The sequence below is a fragment of the Desmodus rotundus genome, chromosome 2, assembly GCF_022682495.2.
Source record: "Desmodus rotundus isolate HL8 chromosome 2, HLdesRot8A.1, whole genome shotgun sequence".
NCBI lineage: Eukaryota > Metazoa > Chordata > Mammalia > Chiroptera > Phyllostomidae > Desmodus > Desmodus rotundus.
In genome coordinates this window covers 199,536,393-199,558,700 of record NC_071388.1, presented here as the reverse complement: position 1 = coordinate 199,558,700, position 22,308 = coordinate 199,536,393, and the positions used below count along the sequence as shown (strand labels likewise).

The 22,308-nt window shown below is 38.0% G+C and overlaps 1 protein-coding gene across 4 annotated transcripts in view; it reads right to left on the bottom strand.

Annotated features, from left to right (window-relative positions):
- NYAP2 (neuronal tyrosine-phosphorylated phosphoinositide-3-kinase adaptor 2) overlaps nucleotides 1-22,308 on the bottom strand; it is a 217,164-nt gene that overhangs the window by 194,281 nt on the left and 575 nt on the right. For 2 of the 4 annotated variants that reach the window (XM_024564304.3, XM_045198415.2), the window contains exons 1-3: nucleotides 16,421-16,606; nucleotides 15,630-16,115; nucleotides 7,595-7,832 (exon numbers count right to left, since the gene is read on the bottom strand). In XM_024564304.3, the coding sequence (XP_024420072.3) occupies nucleotides 7,595-7,815 (221 nt within the window). In that variant the 5' untranslated portion in view covers nucleotides 7,816-7,832; nucleotides 15,630-16,115; nucleotides 16,421-16,606. Of the gene's footprint in view, nucleotides 1-840; nucleotides 898-7,594; nucleotides 7,833-15,629; nucleotides 16,116-16,420; nucleotides 16,607-22,308 lie in introns of those variants that run through there. The other 2 variants (XM_045198413.2, XM_053919130.1) reach the window with 2 other exon arrangements.

Here is a 22,308-nt window from a genome sequence, read left to right as displayed (position 1 = left end):
AAACTTCATACAGAAATAAAATAGCTTTGCAACACATACAGACCTCAGCCTAATAGAAAATTAAGAAGTCTCCTTGGTAATGTTCATCTTCATGGCTGAACCACTTAATTTCTTATTCAAACATCAGGATCTGCTGAGTGGTACACTTAGCCCCAAATCAAAGACTAAAATGCAATTTACTAATTAAAGTAATGGATTTTAAATGCTGGTCTTTTTATTTTTCAAAGCATCTTCCTTGTACATCTTATTGAAAGTGTTTTTCAAAAAACAGCTATTTTTTTTCCTTTGCTTCCTGGCAGGCTGGTTATATTCATATTCTAGCATGAACATGAATATTCCATCATGCATTCCAAATATGAATGTTATGGAGAATAACTTTTAACTAGAGGCATGTGTTTTGAGCAGGGATTCATTTGGGGAGGGGGCTTGATTTTCCTTTTATCAATTCATGATTAAAATTAATTTCAAGGTGACCCATAAATTTATAATGAAGATGTTTTCTTCAGGCTGCTTCAGAGTTGGACAGAAACCTTGGAGCTAGTTCATTGGCTCAGTCTCCGCTCCAGCAGCTTCATTTGTTACATTAGACATGTTCCCTAAGCCATACTGCATTTTTAGTAGTTAAAAAAAAAATCCCCTGACTCACAGCCTTGCTCCATAACAATTCCTTTCCCTTATCTTGGTTTTTGAACATTTTACAAAGGACGTAATTAGTTAAAAATTGAGAATATCCTCTGATAGCCTGAAAGGTTTAAGAAACAGCCCTAGGTTGAAAACTTTTGCTCAATTAATTTATAACCATCTCTAAATATTTAACACTACTTCTAAAAGAAACATTACCTTAAATTTTCCAATGGGTTTCTTGTCAATCATTCACGTTCTCATAGGTTTGGGTGTTCGGAAGGTCCACTCTTCACTGCAATTTCCTCCGCGTAAAAAGAGCTTTTAATTCTCATGCTGACTGGCAGCCCATCTGGGGTTAGGTTCTGAAAAGCCCCTCCTCTTGCCAACATCTGTCTATTTCAGCTACAGAACAGACACTGAGCTTCTTAAATGAAAAGTCAGTGCTAGGTCAGGGGTGTAATTAAAGTTGAAACAACCAAAAGTAGAAACAGCTCTCAAAAATCTACATGAAAAAAAGAAGGAGCCTTCACTTAACGTGAGTCGTTAATGCTCCCTCTGTAGGTGGCCTCTAATCTGTCCTGGCAGGTGACTGAAGGAAAAACCCCCAAATCATCCCTATTACAAATGCAAATGTCATGCGAATTACAAATAGATGAATGCTAAAGTTTGTATGAATTCCTTCAGGATTGGGGTGACCCTTACTGAACACCGTAGGCCAGAGGACACACTTCATTTTGACTTACAAAGTGAAATGGTACAACAACCAAAATGGACAAATGTCATGTCCTTAAGCTAAGTGGAGAGAGTTAATATTTATGAGCATAAGTATGGTCCTTAGCTATGTGCTCATTAATATTAACTTTCCCCACCAGCACTGAAAAAAAAATTAGAACACTTTTAATAAATCGATTCATTTAGGATCAGCCTTGTAGATTGGGCTTCTCTGACTTAATAAACTGTAGTCAGTAAGGGATGGACAAGATGAGTTATTGAATCCTCCCCCTTAATCATATGGCTCCATGAATAAAAGTCTCCCCATGCATTTGGTATGGCAACCACTATCTGGTTATCTTGTTTAGTTTTGAGAAAAGACAATTCAGATGAACAATTTTAGCATAAAAACAAGCAAAGCAGCTTGTGGTCCTCTGAAATGACTAATAGAGAAGTGATTGGAATTAATCACAAACACAAGAGGAAGCTGAAATTAGAGAGGGTTATTAAGATACTGTCTGCTGTTTAATCTCGCCCCTTATCAACACATTAGCCTTGTTTTCTCTGCCTGAGCACTGAGGCCTACAGCAAAATTAGGTCAGAAATTCACATCAGATCAGATCAGCTGATTCACTCCAGTAAGACCCTGACATGCCGCAGGTTTGAGTTTAATTCTAGATGGATGTATGGCTGAGGGCTTTTGGGGTTTGTTTTCTACGCTGTAAGCATAGGAGCTAGAGATAACTGGTATTTCTATGCCAGCTGCAGGGTATTTCTAAAAGTTGGTACCCTTACGTTTCTGAAAGCAGGTTCATTTACCTGCAACTGTCCTCACTTAACCTGAGAATGGTATTTCACCATTTCTTTTGATATACAAATAGGGTATTTCATTTTTCTACATGCCTCCAATTAAAACAAACCCAATAACATTATCTGTTTGTGACCTAAGTAGCTATTCATGCTGCACTGAATGGATACATCATTCACTGAAAGGCATCCCTCATTCACTGAAATGCACTTGAATAAATGTTCTTTCTTTCTATGAAGTCTCTGCCACAAATCATAAGTATGGTCCCAGAAGCCATCACTACCTAAAGAGCATTCAGGTTACTGTTCACATATCTGATAAGAGGTGTCTGTGTCATTCTGTCTTTGGGTAATCATTTAAAATATCAACCAATTCAAAATTTTGGTATCAGAACCAATTATTTTTTAGGTAGCCATGTTTTAATAAAGGAAGAGTAAATATTTATTTTTACTTCTTTCTCTCTAATGAAGCTGGTCCAATGAATGGACTTTAATGATACTTTGTTTCTCTTTGAATAAAGGAAATATTGAAAACTTCAAATAGAAAGAGCTCCAAAGTATCCATACTAATATACAATTGCATGTATATTTAAGGAGCTGTGAGTAATCTAATTCCATTTCTGACTGTCACTTTTAAAGAGGAAATATAACCTCATATAGATCCCTTGAGGGCATCCAAAGGGAATAGAGACATTCCTAATCAGCCTAAGTAGTCCTTTGTGTCAGAACCACTTTGCTAAAGTTGAGAGCTGTCTTCCAGATTTGCAATGTTTGGGAGAATTTCACTAGTGTAACATTTGTTTCATTAGAAAAAAATGCAGCCCTTCCCTATGATAAAAAACATACTCAGAAACCCATGTACTAGGAACAAATTTTCTGGTTGCTTTTATTTAGGACTATTTCCTGTAGTTTTAAAGTTGTACTCAATTTATTGGGGTAATATTGGCTAATAAAATTATATATATTTCAACTGTACAACTCTATAACACATCATCTGTTGATTGCATCGTGTGTTTACCATCCAAAGTCAAGTCCTTTTTTGTCACCATATATTTGAACTGCTTTACGCTTCTCAACCTCCCTCCACCCCTCTCTCCCTCTGACAACCACCCTGTAGTTTTTAAAATACTGTGGTAAATGGTAAAATGAGATAGTGCAGGGACTAGTTCCAGAATCCAGAAAGAAAACCTTAACTTGACAGGAAGCCTCAAACTTAAGCATGCTTTTGGTATACCAGATGATCTGTTGATTGCCCACCCTCCTCCATGAATCCCCTTACTTGGTATTCTAAAGAAGGTGCTACCTATAGATGGTGAAGCTCCCGACCAAGCCTCATGTTCACAGGAATACGCAGGTATTGCCTTACAAGTTGTTTGTGGCCAGATTCTGCCCTCATTGTCCAAGTGTCTCCTTTTTAATGGCTGGTGCCTGTGCTGAGTCAACATTTCAATACACCCCTCATCCCTCTTCCTTAAATGTCCCTTTTCACCCACCCCCATATAACAAGCCACGGTTTTGTGACGTATCTCAAGGGAGCGCATTTATTTGAAGCTGTAGGTTTTGTGTGTTTGTTTTCTTCTAGGCTCCTTAATAAAAAGTAAATCTCATTTAACAGCCTCTGCACAAAACATTAGGATTTAAAATAGCAGAAATGATGAGCTACTGAAATAAGTTTTTATTCTCCATTAGTTTTTCTGTCTTAAGTCTTTCTCTTTCTCACCAAATATAATTTGGGGCAGTTAAGAGAAGCACAAACAGCATCTTCTTATTTATTTAGAATTTTCCACCAAAAGTCTTTTGGTGAAGTCCTATCTGAGAAATGCAAGTGAAGGAACAAGAAAGTTCATGGTGGCGTGTGGCTCCAGTTAGTTGAAAAACAAGGAACTGGGCTCAGAAAGCCTAAGTGACTTAGACCACTGAGAAAGTGACGAGGATTTTTTTTTTTCTCTGAGAGCTCAGTGTTTTAAGCTTCTCAGCTCCAGCACAAAAGGCATTTCAGCACATATGTGATCCAGAAGGTCAATCATATGAAATCCTATTTCCATTTTTTAAGCAATCCTTGCCAGTCTGCACATTTCTGAAATTGCAGCTGGCATATTTCACAGAGAATTATCATCAATGCCTTTTCAAGGTCAAGCATGCCCATCCTTAGATTTGGAGCATTTGCATCCTATGTGTTGCATCGTACTGGATACTGAAGAAGGCATTCTGGGGACCTGACAGAGAATTTTAACTGATTAGACTGTGTTCATTAACATCACATCGAGTTTTCCCTACAACTTGATATAAAATTGTGTGTTAAAAATATTAAAGTATATGTGGGATTTAGAGAAGGGTATTCTGCTCCTGTTGCCATCCCTGAACCCCCAAAATGCCTATGGGACCAGAATCTTGCTATGGAGTTTTAAAAAATATTAAAAATACATTTCCTATTAGGAATGTTGAAGCAATTCTAAAAATATACCATGAGGATTTCTGTAATATAGAAGATTATTGTATTTTTTAACTGTCAGAACCCCAGGATACCGATCACCATACGAACAAAATAAAAGCGAATTTGGACCTCACAGTGGATACTGCGATGGGATGACCTGAGACCTGCACAGCCAGTCCCGTGACAAAGCCGCCCACGTCAGTCTCCACCTCCTGTCCAATCATCAGCCCTCTGGCTCCTTTGATTTTTCTCCTTCCAACCCCTCCCCCAACCACTCCAGAGACGGCTTTGTCCTCATGCTGCCCATGGTCCTGCTTTTGAAAGTGAGACATCGGAGAAGTGTCAACAATTTAGGACTAGAATTTTTTACCCTTCCAAAGATATTTGCATTTTAAATTAGGGTTTCAGAAAAATATTTGGGGGAAGGGTGTAGGAAACCGTGGGAAGAATTGTTGATAGCAAGACATATAGTGCACCTTTCAATCCCTCACATGTAACAATGAGGAGCACCATCATGAAATGGTGTTTGGTGTGTGAGGAGCCAGGTCTGGGGCCGTTTTTATGCAAGGTGACTCATTCATTTATTCAGCATTCAGCCATAAGCTGTGGCTGCCCCTTTCCCATGATGGCAGAGCAGCTGCACTCCCATCTAAGATACTTGAGATCCCATCCTTTCTCACCTGCGCAAAAGCATAATCACAGTAGATTTCCTTTCCTCTCCTAAGTCATTGACATTTCCTTTTCTATTTCCATATTAGTGTTTTAAATAAGCTGCTTTTCTCTCTTCTTAAGGGAAAAACAATGGAAAAGCAAACTTTCACCAAAAACCCCACCCCCTTCAGCCACCCTTCATATTTTTGAAATCGTTTTTAACCTCAGTCTTCAAAGTAGTTCTCTATACTGTGTTTCAATTCCTCTCTTCCCACTTTTTCATGAACCCCATACAGCGGGGGTTTTTCTCAGCCATCCACAGAAAGTGTCCTTGGCAGCAACAGCAGTGTGCTAAAAGGCATCCGTCAATTCCCAGGCTTCGACATAGTAGTCTATGTGTTAAATCACACACACCCTCTCTTCTTCGTTCACTTCTGTCACTTTACTCAGAGGTGTCACCCTGTTTGTAGTTCTTTTACTCTCTCACGGGCTCTTCTTGCTGGATTCTTCTGCTGCTCTCTTCAAGTAAGCAATCAGGTGGCCCAAGGGATGGTCCTGATTGTTCTGATCATCTGTACCTAAGTTTTGGTCCTGCGTATTCTCAGCTAGGCTCATGACTGGGAAATCTACAGACTGAGATGCGTATACCACCACCTTTGACCTCCACCACGAGTCCTGGATCCTACAGCTTATCCAGAATTCTCCACTTGGATGTCTTGAAAGGCTTACAAAATTGGCTTGCCAAAGCTGAGTTCCTACTATCCCACCGTTTAACCTAAACTTACTCCTCTTCCAGTTTAGATCATTTCATTAAGTGGAAACATTCTTCTAGCTGTTTAGAAAAAATACAATGTAGCAACATCAAAAAAAATATTAAGAACTATCTTCTTTTCTCTTCCTCAGCTTCTATATCTTATCCGTTAGAAAATCCTGATGCCCATAATTTGATTATTTTATGCCACCTTTACTGCTACCATCCTAGTCCAAATCACCATCATTTCTCACCCACATTATTCAAAAAAAAGCTTTCCCTTTGGACTTCTTGCACCCAGCTCTTCCCCATCTATCTATTTAATACAAAGAAAACAGCCATCTTCTAAAATATTCAGTGAGGGCATGCCACACCATCGCTCAAAAACCTTCTATGAATGTTTTTCTCCTTCTGAATAAAACATAAGAGTTTATAAGTCTCTACATCACATGGTGGCCCACTACCAATCTGAACTTACATCCTTCCAGTCTTTGGCGTGGTCACTACATGATGCTTCTTTATGGAACACATTGAACTTGCCGTTGTTTCTGCTTAGAATTCTCTTGCACCGGGTAAGCTATATGGCTCACATCCCTGGCAGTACACCTCTCATAGAAGTGTACTGCTATGTACTTTTATCTGTAATTAAATGATCAAAGTAGCGCATCCTTACCTAGCTCCTCTATAACCATGAATAGTTCATCTTAAAATAATATTTTCCCTCAATATCATAATATTCACAAAGAGTAAACAAAAGTATTAATGCTGGATTTGGATGAAACATCCACCACCTAATTATCAAAATAGCTTAACAGTTATTATTCAATTATCTGGATAATAGAGTTGGATTAATTCTCTAAATTCTATATCTTTCTACTCAGTAAGTGAACTCCATTGAAGAAATATGACCCCATCAAACACATATCTCTACCTCTACCCCTTACACACACAAACACACACACTGGGAATGTGGTAATATTCTTTTGAAAAATGAAAAGATGTTTATCTTCCTTTTGGTTTCAGGGCCCCAGGAAACTTAGCCTCAGTTTGGAAGCTGCAATGTGGGGCTCCCTGGCTTGCAGCTGGTAGGTTTTGCAGCACAAGTCACATCACTCGGACGAACCTGGGGCACCAGTTATCAAGGTCATGAAACTCTGTATAGAACGCACACACTGAGGGCCTCACCTGTCTTCACGTAATTCGAATTGACGGTGAGTCTCTTTACAATCTAGGGAGAGGACGAAGTCTGTCACAATGTCAGAACTATAAACAGAGACCATGCAAGGTAGGAGTTTTCATTAAGTGTTAGCTATTAAAATATTTGTGGGTTCCTTTGGGCTTTTATCAAGAGACTGCTCAGTATGAATTTTTATTTAGGGGATCCTGGAGTCTTTTTCCATCCCATCGGCACCTCCACAGCACAACACTCAAGTTAATAATTTTTGGTAACTAAGGTGAGGATCCAGTCAGTAGGATGGGTGAGTTTCTATGACAGCTGAGGTGCCATTTTCACTCCGTCTCATCAAGTCTACACCAGGTGACAACATCACAGCCTTGGCACAACTCACAGATTTTCTGATGTGTGCAAAACTCAAAACACTTTTATTTATATTTACCGTTTTATTGCTTCTTCTTGCCTTCGGCGTTTTTCATTCTTCTCCTTCAAGTAGGCCAGGTTTGTTTCATTCCTTAAGCGGTCATTCTCGCGAGCGATGTCTGAGGCGTTCTGAATAACCAAGCCGTCGTAGGCCTTCATTCCCATATCCTCGATATACTGGAGAAATGTGTCCAAAGGGTCTTCCTCGGGATTTGCATTCGTCATCTTGGAGGATCTCATGTGAAAAGGAACACTTCCTGCAGGACGAGAACAAATGGAGATGAAAGGGCTCCACTTATTCTTCCTATTGTCTCGTCAGCCCCAAACTCCAATAACTATGGTAGAATCAGTTGGGAGACAATGTCTCCTTAGAGATTATAAACAGGCAGAATATTTGAAATAAATATTAAATGAATGTTGTCTGAGAAGCAGACAGTTCCTCAAAGTAACCAACTATCAGGGAGAAAAGACAAAGATTTCACATTAAAAGATGACATCAGGTTGCAAACATAGTGTCGTACACGGAGAAAAACATCTGCTTTACTTAGGGTCATGATTTGGCTCCTCAAAAATGGGTTCTTACACCAACAAGACATAGATGATCCCAGCCTCATTTATTTCTGATTACCATAAAAAACTTTTCTGTTCAGTTTTAAATAACATGGTATAATAATTATCTGGAAGAAACATTTGCACCATGTGTGTTTTCTTTAAATTTTAAATTAAGTTTATGAATCTGAACTATCCATGCAAAATACAATGGTCATCAAGCAAATACACATTTCTAATATAATTTGTCTTGGCAAATTTGCCTTTGCCTTTTGACCCTCTTTTCTTTTTCAAAATGGCTCCCTACAATGGCCTGGCCCTTTAGCTCAAATATCATAGATCACCAGGCCCACGTCAATCCTGACCAGTCTCGTAATTCAGGCAGGGACAAACTGTGATCATCATTGCTACGTGAAGGTTTCAAAACCTCAGCCACAGAAAGGATTACTGAAAACCAAAATCAGATCTAAACAATGACAACAATATAGGGCTTTGAACCAATGCTTAATATGCTCACTTATTAAATGATGGGCATACTTTCTCCTACCGCTTGCTCATGTGAAGACTAAGAGAAGTGATGACTGTAAAGGATTTAGCATAGAGTTCAACAATTGTAAGCATATAATAATGTTAGCTAATATTCCAATAAAAGTGTAGGAGGAAGATTGGTAGCAATAGCAGTTTCAAATGTATATATGGGTATAGATGAATGAATGGATGGATGGCCAGCATGCTATGAAAATCATTATGCCTTGAAGTAAAGGTAGCCACTGAACCACAGAAATCAGTAAAACCAGGGAGTAATGTGCTTTAGTCAATCGAAAATAGAACTGAAGTTTAATTACACACCAAGTATTTTACCTCTCTAGCTTAGTAAGTCTTACTGTCCTCACCTGCATGTTCACTGTATTATAGGAAATTGGCATAATTGAGTCAGATCGAAAAATCTAAAGCACATTCAACAAGGGGAAAAGTTGGCCATTTAAAAATATATATTATCTTTATATCTCTTTTATTTTCTTCAAAAGGCTCCAAAATATTTTGAAAATATCAGCCCAACTATTTATTGTTCAAGTCCTAGACTTTCATTTCTGCCATTGCAAGTCATTTTTATTCTGATTTTTTTACAGGTATAATCGTGTTCCGTAACCTGGGTTGTAGCTATGGAAACTTCACTTCTTACCACAGTTTATTAGCATTTTAGCTGCCAGTCAATCCATATGTTATTTGAAACTCACACTGAATTTAAGGATATATCCTCCAATTTGGATGAAATTGTTGAATCTAGAGGATAGAAGAGTTATTTGTTGACTCATGATTTTTTTGTTATGTTAAGTTTTACTATGTTTGATTTGACTTTTAGCCACAATGGGCTGGCAAATGAAATGGTCTTTAATTTTAACTATCCAACATAATTAAATTGTATTTTAATATCAGTCCATCAGAGTAGATGCTTAAGTGGTGGACATACAGAGGAATAGAAAATTACTGCTACAAATGATTGCAATTTTCAGGGAAAAATTCAAGAACATGATTCTCAGGGAGCTAAAGCATTGCCATTATTGAAAATTCACTTCTACCAAGGACTTCAGCACTAAGCAAGCCTGGATAAAAAAAGATCCACATAACTTTATGGCAATTAATTCTACCACAGTTAAGCAAGCCAAGTCAGTATTACAAGGATTCTAGAGGTAATGCCTCAGGGTGAAAGATTATCACTCCCACTCTGCCCTCCAGCAAAATTGTATATTTTCCATTGTGTAAGGCATTACTCACAGGTTTTTATTTCTTCCCCTAAATTTTCCTCACCATCCAAATGACACTAGCGATTCTTTATAGTTTGTACATTCCTAACGTTGACAAGGTTAATTGTGTGCCTCTGAAAATTAATTATCTTCTTAAGTAGTCTTTCAAATTGGCTGGAGTTTAAAGTATGTTTATTCTGAGAAAATACTACATAATGGTATCATAAAATATTTATACTATGGACAGTTGTATTATAAGATTTTTTTAATGGAGATGAAAATTTGGAGGATGAAAATCAACCATACAATCTAGTGAAACTTCAGAGTAATGAAAAGTGAATCAGCGTTTGGGAACACGCTTATGTCCTGTAGTTCTATTGAAGGATTTGATTCTACAATCATTCATTTATTCAAGTATTAAGTCTTGAGCACCTGGTATGAGCCAGGCACTGACAAAGGCAGAATTGTTTCCCTCCGGACCGTCACACTGCAGAGCAAGAGCACAATGGGTAAACAACTTCAATTCAGTGTGACAAGGGCACCGCTTCAGGTGACGGTGTTGGCATTCACTAGTGTGTCATGGTTTATGGTCACCATTTTTGAGAGTGACCAAAAAAACCCCCCAACCTTGTAAACAATTATATCCAGTCTTCAAAAACTAAAATTAAAAATGGATTTGGACTGTACTAACATTGAAGCATCACCCTTTTCTGCTTCCTCGTCTACATGTAAAACCTCGTTGTAACGCAAGGGTGGGGTGGGCAGCGAGGCAGCCCCGTGAAGAGCAGAGCGGAAGACTTGAGCAGCATGACCTGAGAATCCCACCCACACCACCTCTAGACCTCTTGACTTTGCGCACATTAATTAACCTCTTTAAGCTTTAGTTTCCCCATGTTCAGAATGGTGGTTGGAGTAGTACTTGCCTTTTTACGTTGTTAGAAAAGGCATGAAGTGGTCGGTAAACATGACCATAATTATCAGATAGTTTTCACAATTCTTCACCAACATTATGATGCTTAGTTATAACTTCTAAATAAACACAATTTTACCTTGAAACATACGTCAATAGAATGTTTAGTGCAGTTCAACTTTCTTAGTTACAGATGTGCCAATGAAGGCCCGTGAAAAAGTTAACTGATTTGCCCTAACCAGGCGTGTGTGGACAGGCCACTCATCTATTCTGCCCCATGTTCCATGACAAGAAAATAAGGGTCTGGGGGCATATGAACCACAGATTCCATCCCATCTCTCAAAACATTCAGACTCCATCTTTCCAAATCAAAAGGCATTTCTCAGGCCACTGAACTCTGAATGAGTACATTCATGGCCTCACTAAAGAAAAGGGAACCATATGTTAAGTGTCTCCCTCACTACAATCACTACCATTTTCCTGCAGTGAGAACCCACAGCCAAGTAGGGTCATAAATCTGTTTATCTTTCAAAAGATTACATTTACGGCAAAGATAGATATTAAATAAAGTGGGTTTTTTTTTACCACTAAAAACTTGGCTACGTTTTGAATGTTGGATATTAAATCAAGTTCATTTCTGGCTCTTGAATGAAAATCCTATAAACGAATCATTTTATGAAGGCTTGACTTGGGCACCTAACTCCTAAAGTTGCATTTTAAAAGACCATAGTGAAGGAGCAAATGGACTCATTTTTTTCACGTAGCCTCTTTAGCTACCAATCAATCAATCAATCAATCCACCAAACTAGACCTCAAATTATTTCATGGGATACTTGTGACAAAAGAGTGGATGAGATGGAAGGAGACATCTTGCATTTCCACATTTAGCCCTTTTATTTGAACTGGTTTGTGTCTGCAGCCACTGTTGCTCACAGCAAGTTAGACGTTTTGGCCCCGCCTAGAGCGCTGGCTGAGAGCCGGCACCCACAGGGCAGATAGGTTTTCCTCGGAATGCACAGCATTGATTCAAGTAGTGTAAGACCTCTGCGACTGTGTTCCTTTCCTTGGAAGTTGTGGCCAATATTTAAAGTTTGTATCAGGGGCTCTCCAGGGAATGCACCTAAAATGACCAAGATCAGAATTCCCATATAAATGACTTTACTTTTTTTTTATTGCTATATTCTGCATTTGTAAGAAATTCCTTTTCTTTAATTCCTGGATCACTGTATTTAGAATCATTGTCATTCTAATAAAAACTACAGCTGTATTGTATTTTATTTTTTCACTTTTTTATTATGTTCCTATTGACCACGCCCTTCCTCAACAAAACTTCTAAACAAAATAGTGACTCTTCCCAAAATTTGAAATTTCACTCTACTCAGCTAAGATACACCAGTTCACACTGGTAGGATTAGGGTTACGTTAAAAACCTAAACATTTAACTTATTAAACTAACCATTATTAATTTTCTTTTGTTTAAAAGCATCACTACACCTTCCAATGCTGAGCCTAGAGCTGAAAGTAGCATTCCATCTCTTTTCAATGTTTCCACTGAAATCAAACTATCTAGAACATATACATGTGGAACTTAAAATATATATAAGGATATCCAAGTGGAACCCATGGAAACATAAAAAAATTCACTTATTTTATTCTTGTTTCTGTAGCCACTATTTGTGCCCAAGGAACTCAAGAAGCTGAGATACTACATGATTTTTAGTGTTAGGGCCCCACCCCACAAATTGGGGCACATTTTTGAGAAATAAGTGCTTGTGAAAACTTAAAGATCATACATTTACATGGGTCATTTCCTTTGTAAATTAAGGAATCAATTTGGTGTGGCCTCACTTTACCAGAGCATATTTAATGTGGCAGTAACTGATATCAGATTGGCTTCCCTACAATAGAGAAGATTTTTTATTAATTACAGGCATTGCTGAAGATGCAAAAAAAAAAGGGGGGTCAGATAAATGCTAATATGCATTTTAAAGTGCTTCTCTTTTTCCTTCTGAAATTCAGAACAAATTCCTTCTTCAGTGTATTCTATGCATTGTGACATTACCCACTGTGGCTCCATAAGGAAAGGCTCAGTCAGCGCTCTGCGTTCTCACTTCTCAGGCAGAGCCTTCCTATGAGCCATTCGCCATCATTTACCAAAAGCAGGCTCCTTGTATACCAGTATCATCTGCGAATTAGTCCATTGGCCCTCATGGGTGCTGGTTCTTTTCATTTTTATTCTTAAAGTGTTTACTCAGAATTTCTGAAATGGAGCTGTTCTCCATCTAAAACTTTGGTTTACTAAGATCATAAGTTAGAAAAGCTCCATGAATCCAAATATTTTTCACATTCACTAAGTGGTAGAAGAAGAAAACCACTTGTTTGGGAGATAAGTCCTCCCCAATTCCTTGAAAAGCTTCTTAAATTTTAGGTCACAGTTAATCCTATAAATTAATGTGATAGCTAAAGTTTATTTTGTGCTGTTATTACAATGTTATTTGCATTATCTGGGAAAATCAAAAAACATACAAGGAATAAATTTGCTGGTGGAAAACCTAGACATTCACCTTTACTTCACACTTATGTATTATATTTTATTTGCACAAGGTAAAGTTTTCTGGTCTCCACCTCTTAGTTATTTCTGAAGTTTTCAAACCACACCTATCTCAATGTTGTGAGAAAGTTATTACAATTTAAGTTATTAAAATTTGATCTCCCCCCATTCTAGTCACTGCATCTTCTTTGAGATAAAGAACTGTGTTTTGCCCAATAGTGCAAATTCATCCAAATAAAAGTTTTCCAAGGCAATTGTTGACTATATTTTTTGTTCAGCGGGAGATAAAGATCCTTTACATTTTTTGCATGTACTCAGACCAATTTAAAAACACATTGTGAAAAATATAAGTATTTAAATAATCAAGATTCATATACATATGTAAAATATGTATGCAAATTAATTTCTAAAATTTGCTTGCTTCACATAGGACCAAATCAACAGACTAGATTGCCTGGTTTTAATCTATAACCCATGTAAACCATGTCAAAATTGCTTTTCTGATAAAATCTCATCATCTGTCAAAATTAAGTCCTGTAATTTCACTTTGACTATACTTGAAACCCTACCCTCAACCCCAAAACTGTCACGCTCATTTTCTCATTCTCACTGTCATCAAAATGCAGCTGTTCTGCCCAAAATGTGAAATGTTAGCATTAAAACCAAGAGAGCCTGTGGAAGTGACTACAAAGACACTGATTGCTTTTTCCTCAGAAAGCATATTACTTCACAGTGAGTTTTTCTCCTCTCTCTCCCTTCCCCAAAATGGGTAAAATGGGCATAAATCATGTTAATGTTGTAGCGTGATAAATCAGAAATTTCTCCCCAATTTCTAGGTCGTCATGGTGCTATTTGCCCATGACCTAAAGAGACTGCACATTTCCACAAATATTAGGGGTTCATGCAAAATATCAATGGCCAAGATACTGTTTCGAGCCTTTGGCCAAATGTTTTCAGATGCTTGCAAGGCAGTATTTGCAGAGTAAATACAGTCGCTATAATAAACTGCCAACCGCACCTACAATGCACACCATCTAATTGAATCCGGAGTCTGTGACTTGTTTGTTGTTTCGAACGGTAGCCAGTCTTCTGGTGTATAAGGTTTCTGCTCTTCTCCCTCCAAACTTTGCAGATGCTCTAAGCCCTTGAGCTTCTCTAGAGTTCCTTGGAAGTTGCAATATTTTTCTCATGTCTGTTTTCATTAATTTTCTAAAGTGTCGATTCCTTCTCAGAGTTCCTTTCTTTGCTGAGTTGGCAAACATATGTTGCACTTTCCACATAAAAAATAATTTCTGCATATGTAGCTCACATCACATCTTCTCATATTAATTTGTTAAACCACTTGACAATATAGAGAACAAAGTGGACATTGTTTAAAATGTGAAAAATTAGGAGAGGAGTTAATTCTCACTCGTTTTACAGTTATTATTCCACACACTTCATTATAAATTCTTGCATGTTAAAGTAACCAAAACTACATCACAGAAACTCTTCATTTGAATTTCCTTATTTTTGGACTATATTTAGAAAAAATCCAGTTTTATGATGCCAAAACATTTTAATTAGAAAACTGTAAGATTTTCTAATGAAAATGGATAATGTTATTTCAAGTAATATTTCCTCCAGGTAAGGAATACCTACATTTCTTATATTTAAAATATTGCTGGCAGTTGGAAAAATTAGCATAGAGACACCCCAACAAAATAAGTGTGTGTCCCAAGTTAAACAAGCCCACCTAAAGTTCTATAGAAAACATCCCTTGTGCTGAGACTAATGAAATCTTCCTGATATTAAGTGCTATTAAAATACGTGTTTCTTAAAGATGTTTATGTCTAATGAGTTAGGAAAAAAAGCAGTTTCAGCTTTAGTGTATGTCTAATAGTTTGTCTAATTTTGGGGGGTACAAGTGTCATTTTTTCTGAGAGTGTAAAATATTTATGGTATGGAATAGCAGATAAATAGCTAGCATGCACAATGTGAATGCCAATTAATACACTGGGAAATATTTATCATGATTTTAATAATTCAACATGGCTTATTTTACCAATGAAAATCTAGTTTAACCATTTCTGCAGTAATGGAACTAAGTGAGCAAGACTCTACAACATAGCCTGAAGCTCATTAAAGCTCTAGATGCCTTCACTGTGGCTTTATTTCTGCTCCACGTAATAAGACATGCAAACTTCAGCATTAAGTATCTCCAGCTAAAATCCATTCCATTTCATAAGCAGATTGCTTGGTGTATTTAGTGCTGGATTCAATTAGCATGCTTAGAGAATCTGAAAAATGAGATACATACCAAAATTTAAGTCCCCAGGGAGAGCAAAGTGCAATAATCAGGAGGTGACTTGTGTCTGGCAGAGCCCTCTCTCACGGTGGATCCCAGGGCAGCTCTGTAGGAGTAATCCAGCACCATAAGAAAGAGACCTGTAGTTCAGCTCAGTTTTTCTTCAATTAAAGTGCATTGTATCTGGATGGGAAAAGTGTCCACTCCCCGGTTCTTCATCACTAGAGATCAGAGCATTCTTGATGGTCTTCCTATCAGATAAGATGGCCTTTAAAGTTTTCTAGGAAGATACGGTGGCAGAAGACAGGTGTTTGCTTCCTTAAATCGACATTCAGAGAAAAGAGGGCATAGCTAATGGGTGGGGATGAACACACAGCCCCTCTCCTTGCAGGTCCAGCTGGGAAGAAATTCAGTGATTTTACGCACTTTGCTACACAGATGATTACAAGACTCAAAGCGATCACCCAGGCTGGCTAAGGTGCCTCATTTGATTATATTCTGTGAAGACAAAAATAAATGAAAACAAAAAATCAGCCACATTCTCTCTAAATGTCTCCTTTCAGCCAAAAAGATGCTCTTTCACATTGCCACTTACATACAGAAGGTTTGGAGCAGCCTAGCTTGTGGCATGGTCCCTCCCCCGTGACAACCAGCTCTCTCTCTCTTCTCATTCTCTCTCTCTCCCCTCCCTCCCTCCCTGCTCTGACTCCCTCCCTTTCTGCTTCTCCCTCTCTCCTCTCCAGCTGCCTTAGTCTGTTGATGCTGCTGCTGATTAATCAGGGATTCTGAAACAAAGAACCTACCTTCTGAAATAAGCAGTAATCTTTCGTCTCTGTTTCTGCAATCCGTCTGCATTGAACGGCAAAGCTGCTAGCATTCTAGCACCTTGGATAGTTCCTGCTCACTAGGCCCATCGGAAAAGGAAGAAGCAACTGAAGAAAGGACAAGAAACCTGCAAGCAGCATCTTTCTACTTCGGGTTTCGGCTCCCCGGGGCCTCCCCTCCTCATTAAAGGCCTCACATCGAGGCAGCAGAACCTCTCCTTTTTATGAATCTGAGCTGAAGTCTGATTAGTAAATAATAACATGAAAAAAGGATAAAGAAACCCCTTCATTTATATCCACTGCAATACTAATTCAGTCTATGGAGAAGAAAAGTATAAATCGATCAAAAATAGATATTTTTACTACAGAAGATGTTTATAAGCTTCTTATCCCTGACATGTCTAATAAAAATGGGTAACAACTTAAATGGAACATCCAGACCTCAGTTTGATACCCTTATTTGATATCAATTTTGCTTCCACCCTCCCTGTGCTGCCGAGCCAGGCACACAATTACTGCTGACGTACTTCAGGCTGCTGCTTGGGGAAAGAGGGGAGGAGCCTTTTAACCTCATCAAAACAGCTTCATGCCACCTGCTCCCATGGCATGAGAACAAAACTCGCCCACTTAGAAAGAGCATGCACAGCGCACACGTATGGCGAATAAAGGTCTCACTTGGAAAGTACGATTTTTTAAAGCAAGAACGAGATGTGATTTAACTATGACACATGGGTCATTAACTCCCATAAACTCATCGTGGAAATTATTTAAAGTCACATCCTATCTCCTATGTCTCCTGAGGACTCTGCTCATTTTGCCCTTAATATCCCACTGAATATATACATATCCCACGTTACAAAATGCAACCTGCATATGTGTATATATACAAAATAAGTGTGTATGCATACACACACATGTCAAGTCCTAACCTGCTTTTGCTCAAAGTAAAAAATATAATAAAATATGCTGTAGATATTTTAGTGTGTAGGTTGGTACTATGGTAAACTAACAATAAGCAGTAAATGTCTGCTTAATATAGACTAAATTATCAATTTTAAAAGAAAAATTGAGTTTATTATTCAATAGTGATCTGTAGATATTTTTCTGTCACATTTTCCCCAATAATTCTTATTGTAAATTACCTTCACTTGCAAGCTGATTTTCCCAAGGGTTACCCTAAACATCTAAATTCATAACTTATTTCTCAGAAAAAATATGTTCTAAATGTAACGTAATTTTTTATGTATCAACAGAACATTTTTTAAAAAACCCATAAACTTAAGTTTACCTTCTTGATTCTTAAATGCTGTACTATGATTTTGCAAATGATGTAGTGTGATTACATTTTCGAACTTGTCAGTATCTGGGGAAAATAAAATCAATAATTGACATTACTGGAAGACTTTCAGTTTCCACATGTCCTAAAGTGCATTCCTAAAGTAAGTCACACATATGACTTAATTCCTGGTCCTTGTGCACCTGCTTTAGGCAGGAACAGGACATCTGAGTAATGCACTCAGGAAGATTAGATGGATGAGAAGAAGAAAGGGAAGTATAATTGGGAAAGACCAGAGGCTACCCCTCTCTCCTTCTCTCCCTTCTACTTCCTTCCTTCCCTCCCTCCCACCCTTCCTCTCTTCTCCCTCTTGCCTCTTCTCTCTCTCCTTCTCTATCTCATAATGATTCTAAAAACTTAGCACATTGTAGAAAAGCAAAGTGCCTCAAGTACCACTTAGAAACTCATGGCAGCCTCCACACTGTGAACAAGAGGTTGAGTAATGTATCATTATTTTTGATAGTGGAGTGTTCTCGTAGAAGTTGTCTTTGGGCACATGACCAAAAGCAGGGAAGATTCTTTATAAAGAACTTCCATGACAGACCATTTAGGATGTAGAAATACCTTATCATGACTGATAATTCTATCTGACTTGAGGGAGTGGTATATTTTTGAACCATAGAGCACTTGAATAAACACTCACGTAAAGCCCGTTTCTACATATGAGAACATTGATACCAAGATAAGTATCCTGACTTGCTCTAGGACACACACTCATTGGCTCATTGGAATTAGAAGCCAAGGTGATTGGGCTGGCTGGGCACTGTCACCTTTGGCCAACACAGTGGTTCTCAGTCACCTTGATTTCATGTATCACGATAATTACAAATACGAACGCGAGAAGAGATTGACATATGGTCACTAATTATACAGTGAAACTGCCATTTTTACTATGAAAACCCCCAAAGTAGGTTTTTTATCCCAAAGCAGAAGGGAGAGTATATTTATAACCATACTCAGTCCTTTAAGTTTAATATTTTCAATTTTTGGATAATTTATGATTAGAGTGGGGTTTTTTTTCTCTTTACAAAATAAGGCTTGGGAACCATCAAATTATTTCAACCCCATTTTCTCAAACCCACTCTCTCCTCATTCCAGGCCACAATATCTATTCTTCAGGCAATTTCTTCTCCAGAGACACATTACTGTGCAAGCATTTATAACTCCTTTGAGGGTTAGTGTCAAGAAGGTCCCTAGAACTACATTTTTAGGTCTCACTAAGTGAAACAGAAAAGGACTTATATTTTCAAATAATCATAGGACCAAATTTAAAATTCATTTCTCTTTATTTCAATAATATTCAGACAAAAATGAGTTGGACAAAAATAAATCAAAAATTCTTATATTAAGAATAAAAGCATAGAGAGACCAACGAAGCACAAATTGAAATTGTATGCTGATGTATTTATGTTCTTAAAATATATAGATGTTTCTTATGTCAATGGAAAACCAGTCATTGAAATGCTTCATGACTTATTTCTTTTGAAGTCCTAAGTAAGGAGAGAGTTGACTCTTTCTGTTATACTGTACGGACTAACAGAGCGACGCTATTGGGGTTAAATGCGTCACTTCCACGAACTCAGACAGCCAAGGGGAGTCAGAGCCCTGGCAGTGCTGTTTAGTCTATAAATCAGCCAGATGGTGGGGAGCGCTTACTGTATAAAAGTGATGCAAATGAGAACAGTGAGAATTCGAACTGATCAATCTAGTCACCTAAATTTAAGGGGTTTATTTAAATATATCAAGATGTGCTCTCTAAGTCATGTCATAATTTTGTATACTGTCTTCTATTTTTTTCCATGATCTGCAATCTTCCTATTATTCTTTCCACATTTAGCTTAAGGAGATGACACCTCTGTTAGAATGAAATTATTCCACTAGGGAAAAAGCTAATCTCCTTTCCATCCAATCAGGACTTCTAAGCATTCCGGTAACAGCATGAAATGAAAGTCTTGGTAGACTGAGAACCATATGTTCCTCGTGATCTTTGCCCATACAACAACAGCGCAGTCGACAGAAGCTGCACATACAATTGAGGGATCAGAGAGCATCAGATAACAATACGGTGCTCTAGGATCCAGAACACTGAGTGACTGGGCAAAAAAAAAAAAGTATTGTCTAGCAATGTACACAAAAACTGCATTTATACTGTCAAGGAAACAAACTGGTAATAAATGGAATATTCCCATGATAAAAAAACATATGAATTGACCCAGGGATTCCCCCTTTGTTTTATCAGCTGATATTTTCCACTAAAGATTTCAGGAGATTTTACATGCATAATAAATACACTTATTACTATACTCAAAAATAACTTTTTAAAGATGTTATTTATTTATTTTTAGAGAGGGGAATGGAGGGAGAAAGAGAGAGGGAGAGAGAGAGACATCAGTGTGTGGTTGCCTCTTGACTGCCCTCTACTGGGGACCTGGTCCACAACCCAGGCATGTGCCCTGACTGGGAATCAAACTGGCAACCCTTTTGGTTCCCAGTCCGGTGCTCAATGCACTGAGCCAGACCAGCAGGGGCTGTTTTAAAAATTCTTTGAAAAGGATCTCCATGGGTTTGCAAATCAGACCCACCCACTCCAACCAACCATCTCTCCTTTGAATGGATAAATTCTACTCATGTTTCAAAAAGGTTTACCCCAGTAGTCTTATTTACCACAGTGCAGACCTACTACAATCAAACTTGATGTTTTTCTCTGTGTTATGAAATACCACATAAATAAAATACAAAATCATGTGATTTTTTTCATACTCTGCCAAATATGCCTTGTACATTCCCCAAGTGTGCTAGTCTGAGATTCCTGAAAGGGCAGGACCGTTTCTGGCCATTCCCAGGGCCCCAGCACGCTGACCACACCTGGCCAGGGGCAGGGATTTGTTGAATCAATGCCAGACTCCAGATCTGAACCTATGGCATGGCCTGCACAGGTTGGAAATTCCAAAGTACCCATGTATGGAACATGAAATTCTCTTTTTCAAAAATAAACTAAAAAAATAAAAATAAAACAATAGACATAGCCACATTAAAACTCAAACATTTTGGGAGGGAAAATATTTCCAAAGGGACTTCATAATTTTCTACCTGAAATAAAGGATAGTTATTACTCTAAGATTCACCAGAAATAATGAGAGAACCATAGAAAGGCTATTAAATATTAAAACGTGAGGATTTTACATAGAGGAAATAATTGTTTTTCTGACAGACTATCTTTGTCAACTCAGGCCGCTGGAACAAAATACCACAGTTTGGGGGTTTACCCAATAGATAATTCTTTCTCACAGTTCCAGAAGGTGGAAAGTCCTAGTTCAAGGTGCTGGTAGATACACTTCCAGCTGAGCACCCTTTCTCTAGTTTGAAATCATCCACCTTCTTACTGTGTTATCACAGGGCAGAGGGAGTGAGACCCTATAAGGGCCCTATACCCATCATGGGGGGTCTACCCTCATGGCCTCATCTAAACTTAATGACTTCCCAAAGGCTCCACCCCCAAATACCATCATATTGGAGATCAGAGTTACAGCATACAAATTTGAGGTGGAGGGTGGCAAAGCATTCAATCTATAAGAGAGACGCAAAAGAAGATATGGGGAATAGAGACATTCCTTCCTCTTGAATAGTAAGAACCAGTGTTGTAAATAATTATTTCTTATTATATTCATTTCAAAGTGAATGCAATTTTACTTTAAATAATCTATGATGTTTGGTGAAAGTTTAAAAACTATGGCTAGATATTTTCTGCACTAAATATTAAAACATTCTACACAAGGCTGTTGATTTTATTGCGGTTTACAACAGAGTTGACTGTGAATCAATAGCAGAGGTCAGAAAGTCCAGGAAAAGCATATATGGGTATTTAGCACATGATAAATATGCCACTGCATATCAGTAAGTGATACAATTAAATAAACATAGAAATGTATGCATAGGCATATCAGGAATTTTTATAATCTCTTGCATGATAATAAACCTAGATATTTGCCCTTCTAAGGCTGATCCAAGAACCTGCAGTGTCAGCATCATCTGGGGCTTGTCGTACAGAGGAAGCTCAGGTCTCTCCCCAGACCACCTAAGTCAGGAGCTGAACTTTAACTTCTATCGAGTAGATCAGTGTCCATACTGATGTCCGAGAAGCACTGTCTCATATAAGTGCCTGTGGTGACGGAAGTGGCCTGCAGCTGCACCGCTGGAAATGCTCTCCGGCACTGCACTCGACCGATGAGCACTTGCTCCGTGGTTAGTGCAACTGAGGCAACAAGTTTTAAATTTTACTTTAATTAATGTCAATTTAAAATCTCCATGTGGATGGTGGATACCATATTGGACAATGCAGCTCGAGATCTCCCTTTGAAATATGCATATTAAAAACACTGATTTACCAAAAGAAACTTTGATATGAACTTGGGTGGGGAGATGGCCCGTCTGAAGATGCATCAAAGTTGTAAACAAATGACAACCAAGGGAACTGAAAACATAGAAATGCAAGATGTTTCAATGGGAAGAGACTACAGTTATCATTTAGGTG